General features: G+C 42.2%; 1 protein-coding gene across 3 annotated transcripts in view; it reads right to left on the reverse strand.

Annotated features, from left to right (window-relative positions):
• ANKRD27 (ankyrin repeat domain 27) overlaps nt 1-13,968 on the reverse strand; it is a 67,110-nt gene that overhangs the window by 33,691 nt on the left and 19,451 nt on the right. For all 3 annotated transcript variants that reach the window (XM_063141403.1, XM_063141401.1, XM_063141402.1), the window contains exons 11-13: nt 12,512-12,590; nt 9,106-9,238; nt 1,493-1,585 (exon numbers count right to left, since the gene is read on the reverse strand). In XM_063141403.1, the coding sequence (XP_062997473.1) occupies nt 1,493-1,585; nt 9,106-9,238; nt 12,512-12,590 (305 nt within the window). The remainder of the gene's footprint in view (nt 1-1,492; nt 1,586-9,105; nt 9,239-12,511; nt 12,591-13,968) is intronic.

A 13,968-nucleotide genomic window follows, 5' to 3' on the forward strand; every position in this document is an offset into this window, starting at 1 on the left:
AAATCTTGAAGCACAGAGGGTTTTTTTTAAAAAAAATCTAAAAATACCATTTAAAACATCAGCGTTAATGGAATATCCCAACATTAAACTGAATCAGCAGCTTTTCTCCACCAGCAGGGAAAAATAAAAATGCAGTGCCAACAAACTCTCATCACATTAAAGATTAAACACTTTCCTAGGCAAATGGTTTTAACAGCAGGCCTATGCGGGCCAAGCATTACTATAGCCTTCTCCAACCTGGTGCCCTCCAGTTGTGTTGTCCTACAACTCTCATCATCAATAGCCAATGCTGAGGGCTAATGGGAGTTGTAGGCCAAACATCTAGGGGACACAAAGTTGCACATCCCTGATGTAGATCGTAAAAAGAATGAGACACCAAATAGACCTTTGCAAGATCCCATTAGACAGAACAAATGCCTCCCAACTTCACTTTCTAGAATCTCACAGCAAGGGAGAAGAAGAATCATTGCAAAGCTGATCCTCTCCCACCCCCAACCAGCACTGTCAATCCAAAAAGACATCAAAAGTCTCTGAAAGGTCTAGGAGAATCCATTGGTCATATTTCTTGTCTGTCTCCTGGAAAAAGTCATGAACCAAGTTCTAAACCTCACCCAGAAGCCAAACTGAAATTGGTTTAGATAATCCACATCCGTCTTCTCCAACCCGATATCCTCCAGACGTTTTGGGGCTTCATCTCCCAGCAGCCCCAGCCCTTATGGCCAATGATGAGAGCTGACAGGAGTTGTAGGCCAAAACATCTGAAGGTTGAGGAACGATGATCCACATCATCTAAGACCAAGGTCTTCCAAACTGGTGTGTCGTGACCCTTAAGTGGGTCATGAGATCAGTCAAAATGGGTTGCAGCAAAGCTGTTGGGCACGGAGAAAATTATGAAAGTGGGTCCCATGTTGCAGGCTGGGAGTCCAAGATGGGTCTTGGGTCTGCACCAACTGAAGACCACTGATCTAGGATTACCTGGAACTGCCCAGCCACAGCGCACTTGACCAGGAAGGGGAAATTGGAAACCAACCTCTAATTCCTCAAATCACGGTATCAAGGGAGAGCTTCTTCAATTGCAGTGTTGTTATATCCTGTTTTGAACAAGTGCTATTTCCTCTTCCAAACAAGTAGGAAACATGACCTCCTTTAAAAAGGCGTTTATTGTATATATCATCAAACAGGCCAACATATTCTCCCAGCTATTAACCATAAAATCAGGCTCCGAGCAGACAATGTCATAAGCTCAGAAGAACCAACTACCAACTTCTAAATGAAGTGTCAATAAGTAAAACATCAAATAAAAGCTGAACTAAGAAGGACATGGACATTTCTTTTATCAGCTCTAAAACAACAGTGGAGACACAGAAAGATTAAGAGCAATTTTATCTGGCCAGGAATTCTTCGAAACCGGTACGGTGAGCTACTGAGGATTCCAAACTTTCTCAGCAAACAGGGGAAATGTTTGATAACACAATATTCACACAATACAAACCTGAAACAAGCAGTCTATTGGAGTGGTGGACATCTGAGAGAGTAAATTCATTCTTTGCCTTAAGGACAGCTTCTCACTAAATCCTTCAGATTCCTATAAAGGGGGGGGGGGGAAGAACCTACCATCAATCAGAAATATTTAACCGAAAACGTATTTCTAACGCTTGTTTTTCTGGTTTAATGTGCAACATCAGGTTGTTTAGTTTGAAAGCAGCTAACGCCATCTTAGAACACAAAACTTAATACCAGTCTTTTTTATTATAACAAAGAATCTATTCGCAATATTTTGCTTTGTTTATTGAAAAGATTTTTAACCTGGATTTTCACTGTAAAAAAATGTGCGCAGAGACTTCCAAAAATAAATATCAACGTCAATGTCAGAAACAAAAGTCATAATAAAGCAGAATTGACAACATAATACCATCATTAAAACAAAACAACAACAAAAGATGCGATAAAGAAAAGAGCAGGAATGTTTATTTCATAAAAAAGCTTGGGCAAATCAAATTGGCTTAATCTGCTTCTAAAACCTCAGTCATCTTGAGTTTCCTGGGAGTGAATTCCATAACTTGACGGCCACTACAAAGAAGGCCCTGTCACCACCCAGCTAACTCTGACCATTATCATTATGTTATTGTATAATATAGTCATATTATGGCATATATTATGGTGAAATAAATTATTGAGACAAACAGTAGCAGGAGCTGCTGAGTGCTTCCCATCAGACAACTAGATATTCATACTGCAGAAAACACCTTACAAATGCTTTAAAATGAACGACACCAGGTCTAAAAACTAGGGGGTCTTCTCAGACAGGTTTTCATGGCCAAGCCAACCCCATATAGAGCACTTCCTAGCCCTGCGGTTGCCAGGTCAGAGACCACAGAAGTGTAGAAAAAGTCTTCTGTGCAGCATCTCCTGGAAAGCCATTAGTGTGACATAAGCATCACCACCCTGCTTCTTTGGACACTACTCTATGAACACACACACACAAAGCTGATTTGGATGCGGGCAAGTGAGTGTGTCATATTCCTCACCTGGAGATGGTACCTGGGCAGTGATTTGTTTGAAACTGGCCAAATATGAGTTATGGCTTGTGTCAAAAAAAATTGCAGCCCAAAAGGTAAGGTTCAATCAAGTTTCTCTTCTCTCGTAGGCAAGGTTGTCCCCACTGGGTGAGATTTTTACATAGACGCACATTCAAACAAACGATTTCTGGGGCAAAATATGAGGTGGTACAGCTTCTTGGCATGGATCATACCATCACACATGCATGCATACAAACTCCAATGTGTCAGCAGCAGGGCAGGGACTATGGTTCAGGGGTAGAGCGCATGTTTTGCAGGCGGAAGAGCCCAAATTCCATCCCACACATCCCTAGGTAGGGCTGGAAAAATGTCTGCCTGAAACCTTGGAGAGTTGCTGCCAGTCAGTGTTGAGAATGCTGGTCTACGTGGACCAACGGCCTCACTCAGTATACGGCAGCTACTTAAGTTCCTATGTTCCAGCAGTGTGAAAAACCAGTTGGGTTCATACCATGTGCTTCACACAATGACTTCCCAGATTGTAAGCCTATGCGGCAGGGTCTTGCTATTTACTGTTTTACTCTGTACAGCACCATGTACATTGATGGTGCTATATAAATAAATAAATAAATAAATAATAATAATAATAATAATAATAATAATAATAATACATTGTCCTGTGAAGTGAACTTTAAATGCAGGAGTTAATTAATACTGGCATTATTTTATACTTGTGTCTCATATGGGCTCTAGTACCATTGGGAAGCCAGAATTTATGCTGGTACAAACCTCGGGATCCTTTACTCTTGATTAGTCCCACTAGGGTGACCATATGAAAAGGAGGATAGGCTCCTGTATCTTTAACAGTTGCATAGAAAAGAGAATTCCAGCAGGTGTCATTTATATATATGGAGAACCTAGTGAAATTCTCTCTTCACCACAACAGTTAAAGCTGCAGGAACTATACTAGAGTTACCAGATTTAAAAGAGGGCAGGGCACCTGCAGCTTTAACTGTTGTGATGAAGAGCAAATTTCACCAAGTTCTCCATATATACAAATGACACCTGCAGAAATTCTCTTTTCAATACAACTGTTAAAGATACAGGAGCCCCGTCCTCCTTTTCATATGGTCACCCTAAGTCCCACCCACATGACTCTGGATTCCAAGTATCTAGTCATGGAATAAATCCACAGAAGAACAACTCCACACGGATGGAGTCACATATAAAGGAGCCATAAAGTATAAGATTGAGGTTTCTTTTGTACACAACTTTGTAGAAAAAAACATAAACCTGTCAGCCTGCTCTTGCTGATGTGATTTTTATAAGGCTGTTCTTGATTTCTGCTAATTTTGTTTTTTTAGGGTTGTTTTTAATTTTGTTACAAATTATATATTTCTCTTGTAAGCCAGCTTGACTGATTTTATCTTAGAAAGTCAGGGAACAAAACAAATGCCTAAAATATTTATTTATTTTAAAAACCAAGAAGTACCTCTGGGCAGCTAAGAAAAATTAAATTATGCTCTAGGACTAACCAAACATCTCCTTGGAGTGGTGAAGGGATTGCTAACTACTGTAAGTGCTGCTAGTGATGAGGATGTCAAAGGCATTCTTTGAAAACTGGAGTCTCCAACATAGGGCCCATGAACATCAATGTGGTCACATGGACATCAATATGGTCACCAAGGCTTCTCCTGGTGACCATATTGATGGAAGCTTTGGGATAAAGGCTCCTTAACCTTCCTGATTCTTATTTTTTAACATTTTTTAAAAATGTGTTTTTAACTGTATAGATATACAATGGGCATGCAACAAAACCAAGTGCATCACCCAATGCTATCTTTATTCAGGTTCAAAAGGTTCATTTTGGGTTTTGCAGCTCAGACGCCACTTCTATCCTGTATCAGATTCTTGGGTGAGTTACTTTTCTTTTCGTCTCACCAGTTTTCCTTCTGGGAAATGAGGGTTTTGTGACCGACCATATCCATCATGATAGTCATTTTATGAATGGGAAAGCCACTTCCCCCACCCTATGGCAGCCATTTTGTGAGAGCACCCACAACACTCCCAAAATCCCGCCAACTCCACATGGTCGGGGACACCCGATTTAAGGAAGGAGAAGGTAAGATTTCCTTTCTTCAGCACCTAAGGTGAACTCTGAAACTGCTGAGCAAAGCCAACAACCTAGAACAGTTAAATAGGATGAAAATGTATCATACTTTACAAGGGACAATGCTCTACCTAAATGCTTCCTCTGATTGAAGGGCTCTCTAGTATAAGTCCAGTTTAAAAATAAAGAACCTTAAAAAGAGATGAATACTCGAAAGTGTCCATCATCAATAGGTCACCATCTTCCCCACTATGGTGAGACGTACTGTGTTTGTTTAAAAATATAAAATTTCTAAATGTGCATCTATACATTTAAATTAGAAAATGCACATTTTCTTAGAAAGTAACGTCCTCTTCTTTGACCATGTGTAAGAGGAGACCCTAGCCTTCTTTCCCACCCCCAATCCAGATTGAGACTTGCAAGCCTAAGCAAGCTTTCATACTGAATCACTTAGTGAACGAGCAACCATGGGGTAATAAATCTGATGTACATCAAAGTGTCAAATCAAAACCTGCATCTAGCCGTGGTTGCTATCAACCTGCACCATGATGCTTTCAGCGGGATGTGTACTTGAATGGACATCCCATCTGGTGGACCTACACACGTGCCTAAAATCCTGGCTGTATTTTTAGATTGTATTGTGTAGTATGCTTTTATATGGTTTGTTTTACATTTTGAATAGTTTCTATGGTTTTAATTTTGGTAAACCGCCCAGAGAGCTTCGGCTATTGGGTGGTATAATATTGTAATAAATAAAATAAATATTTAGGGGAGAAACAGCTCAGGACATGCGTATGTGAAGGTAACAGTATAATTCAAGCTACCCCTGAAGTCTTACCTCCCCAAACCATATTCAGATTTGGATTCAAATCTGGGGGAGGGGGCGTGTCAGAAACAGGACAAATGGTATTTAACTTAAAGGTGGGGAAAAAGCTTCAGCTATTGGGCGGTATAAAAGTGTAATAAATAAATAAACACTGCCCTAAAAGACAGGTATCTCTGGCCTATAGTATTTATTCAGTTGGGGCCAGGTGTTGCTTCCTAGCCCTACAGCCGGTCCCACAGCCCCAGAGCAAGACTAAATTGATAACCATCAGGCCAACAGGATCCATGAAGTCTTACAAACCACCACACTAATGGGCAAAGCACTGAATATGGTAGCAGCAGATCCCTCCATCTAAATCCAGATCTGACGCCATTTTTGTTTTAAGCTAGGGACCCCAGTTTAAAATGGTAAATAGACTCGGGATGTGAAAACCTCACCCTTTGTTTATCACTTATCCCACGGGGGAGAAAAAGTGGACCTCCAAAGTGCTGTTGGACTGCAACTCCCAGTAGCCCTAGCCAGCATAGGCAATAGTGAGAGATGATATGCCGCTCTGAGATCTTATTGATATAGGGCGGGATATAAATGTTTTAAATAAATAAATGATGGGAGCTGCAATCCAAGAACTTCCAGAAGGCTACATGCTCCCCAACCCTGGTTACCTAGTACTTTTCACCTGTCCTAACCTCAAACAGCAGGTAAGGGGGTTCTATAGAGGCCTAGTGACTCCTCATGTCCGTGATTTACACGCAATTTGGGCTGACTGGGTTTTAACACAGGTCAACCACCATCATGTTTAATTTGGGCCAGAGGAAAATCAGGGAGTGAAGGAGAATCACATATTCTATTTGCCCCATACATGCTCAGAAGAGGCATTATTCAAACTCTAGAGCGTTTACTCAGTTCGAATCTTCTGTGAAGAGATGACACTACAATGTTAGAAGATTCTCCTTGCAGGTGAGAAGGCTGTGGCATTGTGTGGAAATATCAAGCCTGTGGCAATATACGAACACAAGCCTTTAATAACGCCAAGGTGTCATTGTTTGCGTTGAAGCAAAGTTGCCAGTAAGGAAAACAAATCAATGTCTTAGTTTTTAGAGACCAAAAGTACTTTTTTGTTGTTTAAAGCAGCTTTACTTTATAAAGAATTGCACACGTTGAATCCTCCAAGTTCATTGATGCATTTTATTTTACAAAAGGTAGCAAGTTAGCGTTGTCCAAACATCTCTGCCCTAAATTCCCGACAGCAAGTTGAGTAACTGATATCAAAGAGTCTGACCTTCAAACTTCCTTTCAGATGGAAGACTGAAATATTAATGTGGACTTTATTCTCCCGTCCCCCACTTCCCTTTTGGACACCAACTTTTTTTTTTTTTAAGTCAATATGGCATTGAGATCTACAGCAAGCAATAATTGTGGTTCACATCTGCATTTATATTTTTTTTTAAAAAAAGGAGAAGCCATGTGCCACATATTTGCTTCAAAAGATTTCCCACTGAAGCTCAAAGTGAAAACATGCTGTAAAAGCAATTTTAAAAATGCAACTGTTTCTGTGACGTGTGCCCCATAGAAGATCTTCCCCCCACTTCCATCAAGCCTTCCAGATTGAGCCAATCAATATCTAAATTCCATTCCTTTGCAGCAGGGTCAAGTGCGGAGTTCACTGTGGTACCAGGTTCAAATTCTTCCGCCTCCAGGTCAGATCGGGAGCACCTAGTTTTGGAAGGGTAGAAACTCCAAAATGTTTTCTTGGCATCAAGGTTGAGGAAGCAATTCTGACTAGATGATTTCGCCAGGATTTCCACACACGTAACACAATAGATACCCAGGCTCCTAGTGCTCTCCATTACCACTTCCTGGCCCCTCCAACAAATCTCACGGAGTATTCACGCCATTTTTTTAAAAAAATACTCCATGCCTTTTAAGCCGTCCTCTTTACCCACATCATAACCAAGCATCTTGGCCATAGATCCAGTGGATTCCACATCAATGGACCTGTCTTGCTCACAAGACTTTCCCTCTTTGTTTCTACAGAGGAAACACCTGAAAATTCCTTCATGTGCACAAGACAGGGTACTTCTAACTGGGGGGAAATGGTTTTTTCCAGCAAAAATATATTGATCTGGTTCATCTATAACAACAAGCCATGGTTTGTTGAATTGTGGATTGTCAGTGACCTTGCTCAGACAACACGCTAAGCCACAGTGATTGAGCATTTTGTGCTAAACATTATGGCTTAGCGTGTCATGTGAATCATTCCTAACTATGGGGGCTACATAACCCTGGCTTAAACACGCTCACTAACCATTTGCTGCAAAAGGGTTAGTGGCCTAACCATGGTTCAGTGTGTTGTCTGAACAGGCTCAGTATGTACAAACCTGGAACTATGAGTTGTTAACCATGAACAACGCACAAATAGAACCCGTGGTTTTTTGTTGAGTTGTGAACTGTGGGTTGTTTAAACCACGGGTTGTCATTATGTATAAACCCACGATTCTCTACAGAGGCAGTGGGCAAGAGTGCTAAAAAAAAAGGCAATTGGAATACAGAAAGGGAGTGAGCGGAAGAGGTAAACAGCCAAGGAACTGAGAAATCAAGTATGGTATATTCAATCACCTGCTGGACAAACCCAGGGTAGGGCAATAAGCCATGGTTCAAATAAACCAAAGGTTAATGCTACATGTGAACCAGGCCATTCTGTGAGCTATGCCTATTGTAATGCAAAATATTTGCAGGTGGGTGGTGGCTTGGTGTTGAATGGATAAAGACTCGTTAACTTTACAAGAGATATATAACATATGTATATACACACGCCCACACACCTGAGTTTCTAAACTTTCCCTGGGGGCATGTCATGATGAGCACCGGCACTTCCAAATATACTCCTACACCACTGGGTGCAATGCGTTCTACAAATTGATAATTTATTGCCAGCAGAAGTATGTAATTACTGAAACCTAACAACCCTTCCTAACCCCACAAGAGCTGCTCTTTTAGGACCACACTGCTTTCCATCCAGCTGAGAACACGGACCTCCACAAATATTTAGGGTGGATTCCTGCATAGAGCAGGGGGTTGGACTCGATGGCCTTGTAGGGCCCTTCCAACTCTACTATTCTACAATTCTATGATTTTCCATGAGTCAGCCAGTCTCCAAATTATTTCAAAAACCCCAGAACGTTGAAACCCCTTTTAAAAAGGGGACCACTTACCCTTTACCCTACCTATATGTCATAATCTTAGGGCATCATCCATTCTAAATACGGCAACAATTCTGTATGAGACGTAATTGTGAAGCATACAAGAGCGTGGGCGTGCATCTACGAACAGACGTTCCCTGCAGGCTGCGCTCTTTTGCTTGGGTTTGCAACCCCACTCTTTCTGATCTCGGAAGAAAGAGTAGCACAGAAGTGTACAGAGGTTGAAGGTTGCATCCTTTTTTCCAGCCTCTTTGAGCAACAACCTAAGACCAGGCTTTCGTGGAGATCTTTAAGCAGCGTACACAGGCTGACAGCTGCACACATCTCTGAGCCAGCTAGTCAAGGAAGTGCTCTCATTACAACATTGCCAAATTGCTGCATGACTTGCAGTTGGCAAACATTCACAGAGGCTTTCATGCAGGGACACGAGCCCCCTTATTTAAAGCGACTTACCGTCGACCTGTCAGAGAGGTTTCCTTGGCGGATGTATTCTATTGCAGCCTCAACCGAGGTCAAGCAGTACCCTAGTTCATCTTTTGCCGAGCTGCAAAACCGGAAGTTTTTGATGTAACTCAGGTTTGCCATCCTAGATAGAGAAATAAGATAGCATAAGCCTTCCAAACAGACCTTGAGAAGCCGAGATGATTGGAAGAGCTCCGGCTATTGGGTGGTATAGAAATGTAATAAATAAATAAATAAATAAAGAGGTCACTCCTTTGCATGCCGAATTGTCTCCATTTTTCGTTCACTAAATACAGAAGCACAACTTTTTCAAACAAGAGCAATTGTTGGTTGGGGCTTCTAGTTATTAGCAAGTCATTTCAACCCAGCAGAGTTCTGGGCTCACTACTTGCAGGCAGTGGTGGCTGCTGATGGTTGTCACACAGAGGAAGGCCAGGATCTCTTCTCGATCATCTCAGAGTGCAGGACACGGAATAACGGGCTCAAGTTACAGGAAGGCAGATTCCAGCTGGACATCAGGAAAAACTTCCTGACTGTTAGAGCAGTATGAAAATGGAACCAATGACCTGGAGAGGTAGTAAGTTCTCCCACACTAGAGGCATTCAAGAGGCAGCTGGACAGCCATCTGTCAGGGATGCTTTAATGTGGATTCCTGCATTGAGCAGGGGGTTGGACTCGATGGCCTTATTGGTCCCTTCCACTCTATGATTCTATGATGCCAGGGGTGCAATGAATCTGCTCCAGGTTTCAGTCAGAACTGTGAAGGAGCTATCCAAGGCACCTTGGATAGCTCCTTTAGTGTTTGGGCTGAAACTCGGAGCAGATTCACCACCCCATTGGCATGGGAGCCACCAGCCTCCACTGCTTGCAGGGGCAGAAGAGGATGTTTAGTTTCAGAATGCACACAGTTGATCTAGAGGCTTCTAGATGCTCCTAAAGAAACAGAAAGCCTCCGGGACAAAGCGCTAGAAATCTACAATCATTTAACACAACTTGATCTTGCATGTATCCAATGGCAGGATATGCTTAGACCTTTGAGAATTATTATTATTATTATTATTATTATTATTATTATTATTATTATTTCTTACCCGCCTCTCCGTTTGGATCAAGGCGGGGAACAACAGTAAGTATAAAATAATAAAATACTGATTAAAAACATAGTATACATTGTTAAAACATCCTAAAAACATTCTAAAAGAATACTAAAAGCATCCTAAAATTCCACTGGATAGGCCTGCCGGAAGAGATCAGTCTTTATAGCTTTCTTAAATGAAAGACTGTTAAGTTGACTAGGCCCCCAGCCCTGCCCGAACCTGAAATAACAGACTGTCAAAATTTGACTAGCTAATAATAATAATAATAATAATAATAATAATAATAATAAAATGTATTTCTAACCCGCCTCTCCATTTTGATCGAGGTGGGGAACAACAGCAAGTATAAAATATATAAAATATTAATCAAAACTCAAGTATAAAATACTGTTATAACAGTATACATTGTTAAAACTTCCTAAAAACATCCTAAAAGCATCCTAAAAGCATCCTAAAATTCCACTGGATAGGCCTGACGGAAGAGATCAGTCTTTATAACTTTCTTAAATGCTAAAAAACTGTTAAGTTGATGAATCTCCTCCAGCAGGCCATTCCACAGTCTGGGAGTAGCAGAGGAAAAGGTCCTCTGGGTAATACCTGTCAGCCTAGTTTTGACGAGCTAAAGGAAGTTCTTCCCAGAGGACCTGAGTGTGCGGGGCCAATTGTACGGGAGAAGGCGATCCCGCAGGTAGCCTGGACCCAAACCATGTAGGGCTTTAAAGGTGACAACCAACACTTTGTACTTCGCTCGGAAACTAATCGGCAGCCAGTGAAGAGATTTTAAAACTGGTGTAATGTGGTCACCCCTGGGTCTACCAGTGACCAACCCGGCTGCCATATTTTGAACTAGTTGACATTTCTGGACTAGACTAAAAAGTGTCAATAGGCTTCAAGCTATTGCAACCCTTCCTGGACATTTTAAACAGCGCAACCCATGCCGCAGGGAGGGGAAGAAGATATGATCAAGGATGTCTTGTCATAACAGGGTTGAAAGCAATTTAGCTTTATTTTCTGGCAGGTCCCAGGAGCACCCACACTATCAGAAACTGCATTATAGAATCATAGAATCATAGAAAAGCAGAGTTGGAAGGGGCCTACAAGGCCATCAAGTCCAACCCCCTGCTCAGTGCAGGAATCCACCCTAAAGCATCCCTGACAGATGGTTGTCCAGCTGCCTCTTGAATGCCTCTAGTGTGGGAGAGCCCACAACCTCCCTAGGTAACTGATTCCATTGTCGTACTGCTCTAACAGTCAGGACGTTTTTCCTGATGTCCAGCTGGAATCTGGCTTCCTTTAACTTGAGCCCGTTATTCCGTGTCCTGCACTCTGGGAGGATTGAGAAGAGTTCCTGGCCCTCCTCTGTGTGACAACCTTTCAAGTATTTGAAGAGCGCTATCATGTCTCCCCTCAGTCTTCTCTTCTCCAGGCTAAACATGCCCAGTTGTTTCAGTCTCTCTTCATAGGGCTTTGTTTCCAGACCCCTGATCATCCTGGTTGCCCTCCTCTGAACTGCCCTCCTCTGAATTGTCTCCTAATTGCCATTAGGAGACAACAAGGCCCTGCAGCAGTCCACACGCCACACTCTGAGCCGCCCAGCCCTTGCTTCAAAGGCCCACTTACTTACAAAAAGGCATAACACGTGCGGACTCAAGACAGATGGATTAAAAATCAGTAGCATGTTACAAGTGACATCCAAGAGCATAAGCACATTTGTTAAACGCATGTAATCCCTACAAATGGCACTGGGCTAATGCAACAGTTCTGCTGCAAGCATTTACATTTTTAGTTTCCATTTGCATTATACCAATGTAAGGAAAGGCCAAGGTCTATTTCGTAACAGATGTTAACACCCAACATGCTTTTTTCCTCCCCAGATTTGTGAGCAATACATGTTGCTCACGGCAAGGAAAGGGATTTAGATAATAGACCTTTTTGTCCATTGGTAGCCTGGAGTTGAAATGTAAACAGTTCCAGTATAAAAACCTTAAAACCCCAAAAACAGCCAGTTAGTGCTCTGTTCGTGAAATAAAACAACGCTGCGATGTTCATGTGCCAGAGAGACCATCGCAGCTAATTTGCAAGGTGCATGTTGCCATTCCGGTTAGCGCTTTAGCTTCCCAGCAGCCCAACACAGGTTTATCCTGCTGTGTGTTGGCACTAAAGGTATTAGAACACGCGATTCCCTAAGCATGCACGGCTGAAAGTGGAATCAAATCCACGTCTGTCAGCAAGTTCAGACCAAATACTAAATCACGTGATGCAAGTAGCATTTCCTGAAGCAGAGATACATGACTACCTACCAGTTTGGAATCTCCGTTTTCACAAGGAGATAGAGCAAGACCGAAAGCAGATCATCTGCACACATGGTCTCCAAGTTAACTGAAGAGGGAAGGGGGGTAGAGTGGAGAGAAAAGATACATCACGTTTCTCAGCTAAGAAATAGTGTCTTTGGGTACAATCCTATGTGTGTTTAGACAGAAATAAGTCCGACATATCTCTCTCCCAACCTGTTATATTAATTTTTTTAATGTAACTGAGTTTAATAGAATCATAGAATCATAGAATCATAGAATAGCAGAGTTGGAAGGGGCCTACAAGGCCATCGAGTCCAACCCCCTGCTCAATGCAGGAATCCACCCTAAAGCATCCCTGACAGATGGTTGTCCAGCTGCCTCTTGAAGGCCTCTAGTGTGGGAGAGCCCACTACCTCCCTAGGTAGCTGATTCCACTGTCGCACTGCTCTAACAGTCAGGAAGTTTTTCCTGATGTCCAGCCGGAATCTGGCTTCCTTTAACTTGAGCCCGTTATTCCGTGTCCTGCACTCTGGGAGGATCGAGAAGAGATCCTGGCCCTCCTCTGTGTGACAACCTTTTAAGTATTTGAAGAGTGCTATCATGTCTCCCCTCAATCTTCTCTTCTCCAGGCTAAACATGCCCAGTTCTTTCAGTCTCTCTTCATAGGGCTTTGTTTCTAGACCTCTGATCATCCTCGTTGCCCTCTTCTGAACACGCTCCAGCTTGTCTGCGTCCTTCTTGAATTGTGGAGCCCAGAACTGGACGCAATACTCTAGATGAGGCCTAACCAGGGCCGAATAGAGAGGAACCAGTACCTCACGTGATTTGGAAGCTATACTTCTATTAATGCAGCCCAAAATAGCATTTGCCTTTCTTGCAGCCATATCGCACTGTTGGCTCATATTCAGCTTGTGATCTACAACAATTCCAAGAACTTTCTCGTTTGTAGTATTGCTGAGCCAAGTGTCCCCCATCTTGTAACTGTGCATTTGGTTTCTATTCCCTAAATGTAGAACTTGGCATTTATCCCTATTAAATTTCATTCTGTTGTTTTCAGCCCAGCACTCCAGCCTATCAAGATCACTTTGAAGTTTGTTTCTGTCTTCCAGGGTATTAGCTATCCCACCCAATTTGGTGTCATCTGCAAATTTGATCAGCGTTCCCTGCACCTCCTTGTCCAAATCATTAATAAAAATGTTGAAGAGCACTGGGCCCAGGACTGAGCCCTGCGGCACCCCACTCGTTGCCTCTCCCCAGTTTGAGAAGGTTCCATTGATAAGTACTCTTTGAGTCCGATTCTGTAGCCAACTGTAATACACTGGTCCCATTTATTTATTCATTTATTTATTTATTTATTATTGTATTTATATTCTGCCTTTTTTTCCTCCAAGTAACCCAAGGTGGCGTACATATTCCTCCTCCTCTCCATGTTATCCTCACAACAACAACCCTGTGAGGTAGGT

The sequence above is a fragment of the Elgaria multicarinata genome, chromosome 14, assembly GCF_023053635.1.
Source record: "Elgaria multicarinata webbii isolate HBS135686 ecotype San Diego chromosome 14, rElgMul1.1.pri, whole genome shotgun sequence".
In the NCBI taxonomy this organism is placed as follows: domain Eukaryota; kingdom Metazoa; phylum Chordata; class Lepidosauria; order Squamata; family Anguidae; genus Elgaria; species Elgaria multicarinata.